Source organism: Heteronotia binoei, chromosome 13 (assembly GCF_032191835.1).
Source record: "Heteronotia binoei isolate CCM8104 ecotype False Entrance Well chromosome 13, APGP_CSIRO_Hbin_v1, whole genome shotgun sequence".
Lineage (NCBI taxonomy): Eukaryota > Metazoa > Chordata > Lepidosauria > Squamata > Gekkonidae > Heteronotia > Heteronotia binoei.
The window spans coordinates 24,506,080-24,518,161 of record NC_083235.1 but is presented as its reverse complement, the minus strand read 5'-3'; the positions used below and the strand labels follow the sequence as shown (position 1 = coordinate 24,518,161).

At 44.6% G+C, this 12,082-nt stretch overlaps 1 protein-coding gene across 6 annotated transcripts in view; it reads right to left on the bottom strand.

The window, feature by feature from the left end:
- LRP1 (LDL receptor related protein 1) overlaps window positions 1-12,082 on the bottom strand; it is a 518,071-nt gene that overhangs the window by 238,664 nt on the left and 267,325 nt on the right. For all 6 annotated transcript variants that reach the window (XM_060252267.1, XM_060252262.1, XM_060252264.1 and 3 more), the window contains one exon: window positions 5,124-5,286. In XM_060252267.1, the coding sequence (XP_060108250.1) occupies window positions 5,124-5,286 (163 nt within the window). The remainder of the gene's footprint in view (window positions 1-5,123; window positions 5,287-12,082) is intronic.

Here is a 12,082-nt window from a genome sequence, read left to right as displayed (position 1 = left end):
TGGTTCAGATTTCTGTAATCCTCGTCCTATTACATTGGTTTTTAGATGTGACCTTGTAGGGTTTTCAAGGCAAGAGACATTCAGAGTTGGTTTGCTATTGCCTGCCTCTGCATCATGACCCTGGACCTCCTTGGTGATCTCTCATTCAAGTACTAACAAGGATTTGGAGGCAGAGTGAGAGGTGTGCTGAGAAACAAAGGGTGTTTTCACACAAGAGATTTGGCCCAACCTAGCCCTGCCTCCCATTCGGATCAAAAGTGGATGATCACATGCGCACATCTGCCCTCTGAGCCACACCCATTCCCACCCTGTTTCCAGACACCTCCTATCCGCATTAAAAAGCCACCTGGATCTTTCCAGTAGCTTCCCCTTGATTTGGATGTAGGTCATATAATCGGCTGCTGTCTGAATGCCCCGGTGCGACTCATGAGCGGAAGAGCTGTGTGATCACGCCAAGCCATTTCCAGCATCACTGGGGGGGGGGGCTTCCTAACCCCGCTCCAAGATGCGCTTGTGCGCTTCTCTGCATGAGTGTGCACACAGGGGACTTTTTTAAAAAAAGACCCTTTCCGCAGCAGTCCATATTTGAGCTGTGCTAGCAGTGTGAACACACAAGCACGGTGGCTGCCAGGATCCTGCCACTTCAACGGTGGCTGTCTGATCCCTCTAAAGCTGACCTAACTGAATCGGGGGGTTTTGCCTCAAGATACTATTGCATCGATTTTCCAGTGTGATAGTACCCAAAGAGCAGGAGACACTACTCCAAATGCAGGGAGCATCTTGGTAGAAGGCACAAACGTAGCAAGGACAAAAGTAGGCAAAGGGTGCAAACTGAAGTTTCTTTCTTGGCTATCAGCTACCAAGATTTGGCTGAAACAGACCCGCTGTCTGTGTGCTTCTCCTTGGAGAAGATGTCCCTCTGGATCTGCCCAGCCCTAAGAAAGCCTATATTATGAAAGCACAATCCTGACTTGGCCATGATCCTTAGTAATGACTGCAGCAAGTAACTGAAGTTTCCTGGGAAGGATGACATTCTCCTTTCCTAAAAAATATGTCTTTTCATCAGAAACACAAGATGCACATCCAAATAAGCCAGCGTATCTAACTACTGCCAATATATGTCATAGCGCAATCCTAAGCAATGATTAACTTTTCTAAACCCACTGATTTCAGCAGACGGAGAAAGTTGTGATTCTGCTTCGGACTGCGCTTCGTTTTTCAATAAAAAGTCTCTGTTTCCTCCACTGCTGAAATTCACAAAAGGCAAGCTGAAGGGCCCCACCAGTCTTACCTAGAGCAGGATGCAAAGGCCAAAACTGGAGGGAAATTATTGCCCCTGCCCTACAGCAAGGCCTTTGTGCAGGTGCCACCCTGCAAATGAGCAAGAATGCCAACAGCCTGTAGACGTGCTTTCCCTGTTGAGGCCCCCACCTTACGGGCATAGCCTGCCTGATGATGTCAGGAGGCCTTCCATGCTTCCAGCATTCTGCAAACTACTTAAAACAGAATTGGAGGTCATTTTAATAAAAGTAACAGGGCAGCATTATAATGCAATGGTTCAAGAAATTGCTTTAATATAAAGGTAAGGGACTGCAAACGACACTATTGTATACAGTAGGCGTTAGCTGATGTTATATTATTATCCTGCTTTCACTGCACTGCTTCCTACTTACATAATACCATTTCTCTGCATGTTTTTGGTATGTTTTTTCTGCATGTGTTTTCTCTCACACACACGCAGAGGGGTCATTTTGTAGAAAAAGTGGAGCCAGAGCTCATTAGTACAACTCATTTGCATACGCCACACACCTCTGACATCACTGGAAGGTGGACTAAATTATATCAGTTCAGCATCTACCCTAAAATGCTTCTTGAATTATAACTGTCATAATGAAACCTTACTCCCAGTCATACTTTTTAAATTACTTTCTCCTATGTGGCCAGAGTGGCATGATAGAACCACAGAATCATAGAGTTGGAAGGGACCTCCAGGGTCATCTAGTCCAACCCGCTGCACAATGCAGGAAACTCACAAATACCTACCCCAAATTCACAGGATCTTCATCGCTGTCAGATGGCCATCTAGCCTCTGTTTAAAAACCTCCAAGGAAGGAGAGTCCACCACCTCCCAAGGAAGCCTGTTCCACTGACGAATCGCTCTAACGGTCAGGAAGTTCTTCCTAATGTTGAGCCAGAAACTCTTCTGATTTAATTTCAACCCATTGGTTCTGGTCCTACCTTTTGGTGCCACAGAAAACAATTCAACACCATCCTCTATATGACAGCCCTTCAAGTGCTTGAAGATGGTGATCATATCACCTCTCCAGGCTAAACAGCCCCAGCTCCTTCAACTTTTCCTCATAGGACTTGGTCTCTAGACCCCTCACAATCTTCGTCACCCTCCTCTGCAGCCTTTCCAGCTTGTCTATACCCTTCTTAAAATGCGGTGCCCAAAACTAAACACAATACTCCAGGTGAGGTCTTATCAGAGCAGAGTAAAGCGATACTATCACATCATGTGATCTGGACACTATACTTCTGTTGATACAGCCCAAAATTGCATTGATGAAGATTTCCATCTGTCTGCTTTATATCTTTTGGTTATTTTTCCCATTTTTTTGTGGAGAAAAATATTAGAAAGTTTGTCAACTCTTAAGAGTTCAGCAAAATTCTCACAGGGAGTTAGAACAATGGGGCCCAGAAGCAAGTTTTTTTTTCTTTTTTTTTTTGGGGGGGGGGTTAAGAAAGAAAGAACACAATGAAATTTAGAGGTTCTAGAGCTCCACTCCTGTGAGTTCCTGCGCAAAATGCGGCCTGCTCCTGAGGAACTCCACATCCCAGTTTTGTTTTACTTTGGAGTCCAAATGCAGCAGAATTTTTTTTTATACACTATCAATTTAAGAAGCCCCTCTCTCTCACACAAGTAGCTTTATATCACGATGTACTCAAATGTTTTGGAGGATGGTTCATTTTATGGTTACTCTGAAATAGCCATGCCAACATATCACAGAGCCCAAAATCAGCCTAATGTCCAAAATACAGCAATGAGCAATCAGTACTATAACCCAACAGTACTTCCCCCAGTCCACACTTTAAACCGGAAAAAACTGTCACAGCTCTTGGAAAACAAAATTGCCATTCATTCTCAAACAAAATGCCACTATGTTAATTAATTACTTCATCTACTCTTCCTAATTGGGCGGTAATTCAAATGGAGCATAAATAGAGAGGGAGAAAGAGAGAGAGAGGGGCACATTTCGTTCCTTGTCATTTTCATATCCACGGTTGCTCAGCTGGTTAAATTTCACATTGACAGTTGCTTTAGCTGGTTTCTCAAAGGGGACAGTGATAATTTCGGAAAGATGGTCAAGCATGAAAAGTGCATTATTCATAGCTCAAAGCTCCAGGATTCTGCCTGGACACGATCGCATCTTGAAAACACAAGAGGAAATGCCGATTTGCATCTATTAGGACTGTAAATCACATTTCTTCCTTATATGTCTCCCCTGCTTGAAATCTGTAATTCATGCCCTTGTGGCCATGACTTTAATAAACTTAAGTAACATGCAAAGTAGCAGCCTAGCCAAAAACCTTTATGTCTGATAGCCTGACAGCTCAGGGTTTAACCGTCCCAAATCTGGTAAGAATACAAACTACATCTCTCTTTTCTGAAAACTAACCTTTAAGCCCTTAATTTTTTTTCCAGTTTCTGCTTTGTTGACTTAACAATCAAGCAACTTTCCAGGGGTGTCCAAGGAAGGGTCAGCTCTCTCATGCACTAAATAGTTGAAATGGATTTGCCATGCACTTTCCCCAAATCAAGGAAAAATAAAGATTGCATTGGGGAATAAACTGTTAGGCATCTGTGGGCTCAGAATTGTGTTACAAATTCATGAACAAACACATCTCCCGCCATGTCTCATTAACGCAGCCTTCAAAGGTGTAGTTTTGCTCAAAGGGCATTACAATTAGCTCAAAGGTAAAGGTAGTCCCCTGCGCAAGCACCAGTCGTTTCTGACTCTGGGATGAATTCACATCACGACATTTTCACAGCAGACTTTTTAATGGGGTGATTTGCCATTGCCTTCCCCAGTCATCTACACTTTCCCCCCAGCAAGCTAGGCACTCATTTTACCAACCTTGGAAGGATGGAAGGCTGAGTCAACCTTAGCTTAGCACTTAAATGCATTAAAGTGCACTGTGTGGCTACATATTTATCAACAGGGAATTCTATTGCCTTTTCAAACTCTGCTTTAAGAAACTTTCTGGTTAAATCAACACAATGGCTAGGCATGGTGCTCAGGAGAGGAGGAGGGGGAGATTGGATTTATACCCCACCCGTCACTTAGAGTGGCTTACAATCTCCTTTCCCTTCCTCTTATCACAACAGATAACCTGTGAAGATAGGTGGGGCTGAGAGAGCTCTTTCAAGAACTGCTCTTGGGAGAACAGCTCTAAGATAATTGTGACTGACTCAAGGTCACCCAGCAGCTGCATGTGGAGTGGAGAATAACACTGGGGAATCCAGTTCTCCCACATTAGAGTCCACACTCTTAACCACTACACCAAATTGGCTCTCTTTAGTTGCCCAAATTAGTTGTCCAAATGTGCTTTTTGCATGCACTTAGAATTGCCCCTCTCCACAGCTCCTGTGTCTCATTCTATGGTCAGCACTATCGTGTGGAAGAAATCAGGAGTCAAGTTTCACCTTTAAGACCAATCAAGTTTTATTTAGAACGTAAGCTTTCATGTGCTCTCTAAGCACACCATCAGATGAGGGGATCATGTGGCTGGAATACATGCAGTATACATGCTGGAATACATCCAGCCACAATACCTGATCCCCTCATCTGATGAAGTGTGCTTACAGAGCACACGAAAGCTTACGTTCTAAATAAAACTTGATGAAGTGTGCTTAGAAAGCACACGAAAGCTTACGTTCTAAATAAAACTTGGTCGGGTCTTAAAGGTGCTACCTGACTCCTGCTTTGTTCAACTGCTTCAGGCCAACCCGGCTGCCCACCTGGAACTATCATGTGGAGTTCAGATTACATGGATTGAACCATTTTCCTAACCCTACTCAAAGGCAAATAGTGTTGTTTCAGGTACATGGCACTTCTCACCCCATGGTCGGATCCAATGCAATGCCTTTGGGGTTGTAGAGCTCCAGGTCAAGAAGAGTAACACAGGTGTCCCCATTTTTGTTGCAGACAAATATCCGGTCATCAATGTCATCCACAAAGTAGAAGTTGCCCGTGAGCCAGTCAATGGCCATCTGTTCCACATCTAAAGACAAGAAATGAACAAGGATGAGACGAGGGGTTGCTTATAACATCTCCACATGAACACAGTTTCATACGCTCATAACGGGATGACACTTTACACTACAAAAATTACACTATATGCACCATAATTAGTCACTTATTTGCTCAAAAGGCTATAATATGACAGGAAGTTACCTACACTACTGGTGGGGACATACAAAAATCAAAAGCTTTTGGAAATTGATTTTGACAGAAAAATCGCATATCTTTTCAATTTGAAATTTTACTTTTAAACATGGAATCTTTCTAAATGACGCCCATCCAATATCATGCGTCTAGAGAATTTGTGTGCAGATTGGTGGTCGCCAAATACTGGAAATCCTCTTACAATTTTAGACTGGCTTAAGAAAACACAAGAGTTGTGTATTCTTGATAAAATAACCAATTCTTTGACACATCATGACACAGATTATTATGAATCAAAGTTCACGACTGATTCTCATTTATGAAATATTTAGCAAACAAAGACAAATACAGTAGTTTATTAGACGCAATTAATGCTATTTACTGAGTAATAGTACTAAGGTCCTTTTTTCTTTTTCTTTTTTTCTTTCCCCTTCTTTCTTTTATGCAATAGTATTGACCAACTTCGTTTTGACTCTCAGTATATTGTTATATGCTTGTTTCTCCCCCGCCCCCTATTTTGATATAGGACATTGTATGTTTATAATTTTCAATAATTTTGTATGGGGGGGGGGGGGGAAGACAAGGGAGAGGTTTAAGTAGGAATCCTCTCTGAGAACCTAGCCAATTCCAAAATGTACATTAATTTAATCTATCCGTACAAGAACAGCTACACATCATCATAAATGAGTGTTTGATTCAGATATGGAAGATGTCCCATAATCTTTCCATGTAAATCAATCAACATATAAATAGTAAATGGCAGGCTTTTTGCCAGAAGTGGTTTCTTTGGAAAACTGTACCTCTGTAACTCAGTTCTTTACTTGGGTCTCCAGAAAAAGTGCAGCCCAGAGAATACAACCTATAAAGAAAGCTCTCCAGTGCCTCCCCACAAGTTCTCTTCTCAGAAAAGGAAAGGGCAGAATCATATGTTTCTGGGGTTCAAGTGGATCTCTGAAGAACTGCACACATGGATCCACTCAACCTGTCCAACACACCAGAGCTAAAACAGATGAGAAAAGGCCTATCTGTTGACTGTGTCAATAAAAAGGTAAAGGTAGTCCCCCTGTGCAAGCAACGAGTTGTTACCAACCCATGGAGTGATTTCACATCACGACATTTTCACAGCAGACATTTTACAGGGTAGTTTGCCATTGCCTTCCCAGTCATCTACACTTTACCCCCAGCAAGCTGGGTACTCAATTTACCAACTTTGGAAGGATGAGTCAACCTTGAGCTGGCTACCTGAACCCAGCTTTCATCGGGATCAAATTCAGGTCGTGACTCATGAGCAGAACTTGGACAGCAGTGCTGCAGCTTTACCACTCTGCACCACGGGGCTCCTGAATGTGTCAATAGGCTGTACCATTCCAGGCTACTAGTGTTAAAATATTCAAAAGTGGAACGTTGGGAAATTATTAGCTTAAATTGTTCTGCCTTGCATGTGAGTTCTGCATGTGTAAGTAATATTTCCGGCAGAACACTTGAATGTGATCCTCCACCTCCTCCTCCTCCTCCTCCTCCTCCTCCTCCTCCTCCTTCTTCTTCTTCTTCTTCTTCTTCTTCTTCTTCTTCTTCTTCTTCTTCTCTACCTTTCTCTTCCTCTCTCCACAACAGACACTCTGTGAGGTAGGTGGGGAAAAGAGCTCTTTGGAGAACTGCTCTTGAGAGAACAGCCCAAGGTCACTCAGCATGAGCATGTGCAGAAGGAGTGGGGAATCAAATCCGATTCTCCCAGATTAGAGTCTGCACACTTAACCACTACACCAAACTGGCTTTCTATACCACAATGCAATGGCAAACCACCCGTGTTCATCTCTTGCCTTGAAGGTGATTTCCACCAACAGCCAACAATGCTCAGACCCCTGCCAAGAAAGCTTTCCCTCCCTCCTCCTTCTATTACACCCCACTGACTCCCTTCCCATTTTCTTCCTGGTGGTCCCACCAAAGAACTGCACAGGAGACAAAATGGGAGTCACCAGTGAGAGGAGAGGTTATCAGCATCCCCTGCACACCATACACATACCCTTAAGGCTTTGGAACTACCTGTTAAAACATATGCCTATGTTTTTATCTGCAGTCAGGGCTTTTTTTGCAGCAGGAACTCCTTTGCATATTAGGCCACACCTTCTTGATGTAGCCAATACTCCTGGAACTTACAGTAGGCCCTGTAACAAGAGCTCTGTAAGCTCTTGGAGGATTGACTACAGGGTGTGTGGCCTAATATGCAAAGGAGTCCCACTCCCTGCTACAGAAAAAGCTCTAGGGAACCTGAAACAACATGAAGCCTAGGGATGCCATACTGTTGCCTTTAAGAGACCTAAGTTTTTCTCTACACAGAGTTACAAAGACCAGGGGGGAGTGGGAGGGATTGCAAGTGGCCAGTTTTTTCTTCTTGGCAACTATGCAGGAGCCCTCTTAGTACCAACATAGTGAGCACTATTAAACTCATTCAGCTATTTAGTATTTTATTTTTTATTTAATTCATCTGTACCCTGTCTTTCTCTACCCAAAGTGACTTACATCCTTGTCCTCGCCTCCATTTTATCCTCAGAACAACCCTGTGAGGTAGGCTAGGCTGAGAGAGTCTGACTGGCCCAAGGTCACCCAGTGAGCCTCCATGGCAGAAGGAGGATTTGAACCTAGGACTTCCAGATACTAGTCCAGCACTCTTAACCACTACACTACGCTGATTTAAATTGCTGCGGTTGCCATTCCAATAGTCCAGTGTCCAAAGTGATGTGCACCTCTTTTTAAAATCATATACCAAAACATTAACAGACAACATGCTCATTTTAGCAGCACATTTAGTGCTTTCACACACACTAAATAACAGTTTCAATCCACTTTCAGTGCACTTTGCAACTGTGTGAAATGGCAAAATCCACTTGCAGACAGTTGTTGAAATGGATTGAAAACTGCATGAGTTAGCAATGTGTGAAAACAGTGAAATTAACAGCCAGTGCCGGCTCTAGGGCGTGTGGCGCCCCAGGCAGGATCCCTGCCTGCTGCCCCTCCTCTGAAGCTGCCGCCTGCCCTCCCTCCGCAGCACTGCAATGCAGCACCATGCTCTGTCGCTGCCCCCCACCCCCCACAAATCAGAGCACGCCGAACTGAGGCTGGGCCCTTCCGGCTTCAAAGTGGCTGGCATCTAATCCTTTTTTGAAGAGTGTGCTGGAGGGAGGAGACTTCTCCCCCCTCCTTTCCAAAACCAGAACAAAGCCTCTTCCAGCACGCTCTTCAAAGAAGGATCATATGCCGGCTGCATCGAAGCTAGTAGGACCCAGCCTTGGCGTGCTCCTCTGATCGTGCCGGGAGGGTGGGGGTGGCGGGCGGAGCACAAGGGAAAGGAGAGGGCCAGCAGCAATGTCAAGAGGGGGGAGGCAGGCAAACTAGGCATTTGTCATGACCACCAGGAGGGGGGGGGAACCCAATTCAGAGCCCCCCCTCCCAACACCCTAGGCAACTGCCTAGTTTACCTAGTGGGTGAGCCAGCCCTGCTAACAGCAACCACATGGAAAAGCTTTTAGAATTCCTTGCACGGAAGAAACTATGTAATTTAATGTGTTAATTAAATGGTTTTAAAGTCAGATGTGCCAGGTTGTATGTTGGACTTTAGATTTTTTTTTTTTTTTTGGTACTGCCAACAAATTTCTACCCAAGATCTGAAAATGGCCTAGTTCCATGAGATATTATGCTAGGTTAATGCCTGCACACTGGAAGCCATCCCTCACGCTCTGCTGCAGCTGAGAAGAGTGCCCCTTGCCCTTTACTACCTCTGTTCTCTCCTCCCCTGACACATCTACGGCCCTTCCCGCCTCTCTCCTAGGTTTCTTGCTGCTGAAGGAATGAGCCCTTCTAACACCTTCCCCCTTCCCAAGGCCCTGTTTTGTGTTGCTGAGAATAGAGCACCGGGCAGAAGATTGCTCTCCCAAAGAGATGTTTAGAGGCCTATTTTCCTCTCATCCTTCTGTGCGGCTCTGTTCTCCTGGAACCGATTGTTGCCCTCAATTAGGCTCCTTCGCTGGCCCTGTGCCTCCCTTGAAAACCAACATTAAAACTCTCTCTTTTCACTGGGTTTTCTTTCCAAGGCGTTCCTGGCAGCTGCTGGCTCCTGAGAGAACTGGGTCGCCACAGTCTATTGCTGCAGTCTAGAATACTTCACTGGCCAGACAGCGTCAGCAATTAGGGAGCGAAAGCCCTGAATGGGGCCAGCGTCTACATCTGAGATCCAACCCAACAGTTAACTCTACGATACAAATAATAAATTGCATGTTGGTTATTTCCAGTTGTACGTGATTAACCTCCTGAAATTACCCTTCCGTAACTGCGACTGAGAGATGCTGTTGCCTTTCGTCGACCAGTACTGGGGAATTAATTTTTTTAAAAAAATTAAAACGAAGAATAAAAGTATCAGCCCATCAACTATGAAACGTCATCTGCCTAAGGGTGGCAGCAAATAGCCACATGAGCAATAGACAAAAGAGAAGGGCGCAGGCTGCATGCAACCTCCTCATACACCAGGCTTAGGATCTTTGAGACACCAGATGGAAATTAAGGCAAGATCAATACAAAAAAACAAGATGCTGACATGGAGCATCTGACTCACAGGAAGTGCAACTGAGCCAGAAGTACAACGTAGTGCCTTAGCTATTTCCTCCTGGGGCTTAGCCTTGGAACAGTTCTGGTGTTCCAATGGTCAGGGGGCTCATGTACCAGCGCTGGCTGCATCCGTCTTAGGAGAGAAAACGCTTCCCTCTAAACCGCAGAGCAGATCTGGGGCTGCCTTTGGGAATACAAATACAATCCACCAAACACTATTTGGTATAATATCAACTACAAACCACAACCAAGTCTGCAGCATGCTAGATGCTACACAGTCTCACAACCCCCCTCTCAGCCCTTTTGCTGCTCCCTGCACACTTATCATCGTGTGCTGTGTTTTCCCTTCATTGCTCCCCAAGATTATTTTGGAATGGATGCTCCAATGTTTAAGTCCAAGGACATTGGCAACCTACCATAACAGCGTGTTTTAAATTCTTATAATCTTCTCATTTATAAAACATTCTTACAGTTGTGCTGTTGTTTTTGGTAGAAAGTCAAGCCACGGCTAACTTATGGCAACCTCATGAAGGCAAGAGACTTCAGAGGTGGCTTGCCATTGCCTGCTTCCACTTCATGACCCTGGTATTCCTTGGATGTCTCCCATCTAAATACTTGACAGCAGGGCTTTTTCTTGTAGCAGGAACTCCATTGCATATTACGCCACACACCCCTGATGTAACCAATCCTCCAAGAACTTACAGGGCTCTTCTTACAGGACCCACTGTAAGCTCCAGAAGGATTGGCTATATCCGGAGGGTGTGGGCTAATATGTAAAGGAGTTCCTGCTACAAAAAAAAGCCCTGCTTGACAGGGCCGACTCTTGCTTAGCTTCTGAGATCTGATAAGATCAGGCTAGCCTAAGCTATCCAAGTCAGGGCTATTCTTACAAAGCTTTATTCAGTATCTTCCTATTATTTAAAGTTCTTGAGAACTACTGTGGCCTCCAGAGTACATACTGAGTGATGACCATGGTTTAGAAGTTCCAGATGTGACTATACATGGAGCAGAAGCACATAGTTACTCCAGCCCATGGGACAAGAGTGCTGCTGTGCCAACCGCATCGGCTGACCCACTCCCCCTTTATTCACGGCCTCAGCAGCTTACTTTGGTCTGAAACAAGAGTAGATTTCAAATAGCAGAAGTGCCAAAAACATCTACATTTCCATTGGGAAAAGGGAGCTGTCAGTGCTGGAGTGGGGCGGAGAGGTTGTTTATTCTCTGATTTGCTAAAACAGAGAGGGTAGACTGTTCCACCCCAATTGAAGGACTTATGGCAACAAAATCAGAGTGGTCTAGGGTTGACAACTCCAGACTGGGAAATTCACAGAAATTTGGGGGGAAGCCTCAGGAGGGCAGAGTTGTGGGGGAGACTCTGCAGATGTGAAATGCCACACAATCTACCTCCCAAAGCTGCTGTTTTCTCATGGGGAACTGATCTCTGTAATCTGGATATCAGTTGAAATTCTGAGGGGAGGGGAGAATCTCTGGACCCCACCAGGAGGTTGGCAATCCTAGAGTGCAATAGTTGTTGGCAGGGCTTTTTGTGTAGAAAAGCAGCGTGAACTCATTTGCATATTAAGCCACACCCCCTGGCATCACCATTGTTTCACACAGGGCTTTTTGTGTAGAAAACGTCCGGCAGGAACTCACTTACATATTAGGCCACACCCCCTGATGCGAAGCCAGCTGGAACTGCATTCCTGCTCAAAAAACAACCCTGGTTGTTGGTTTATCAGCAGATAAGCCTACCAACCCCACCCCCCCTTCACCATTCCACTGCTTTTCAAGAAACAAACAAGGATTTCCTACTCTCACTTGACCCGGTGAACAACTGTTAACAGTGCTATTCTAAACAGAGTTACAGCCTGCTAAACTCATTGACTTCAACAGAATTAGAAGGGTGTAACCGGGTTTAGGATTACACTGTAAAATATGAATAAAGGCATAACTACAGATTGATATGTTCTTAGTTGCAGGGAGTAGGTTTACATCTGGCATCTAGCTGTGCAAGGACTGGAACTACACAATAT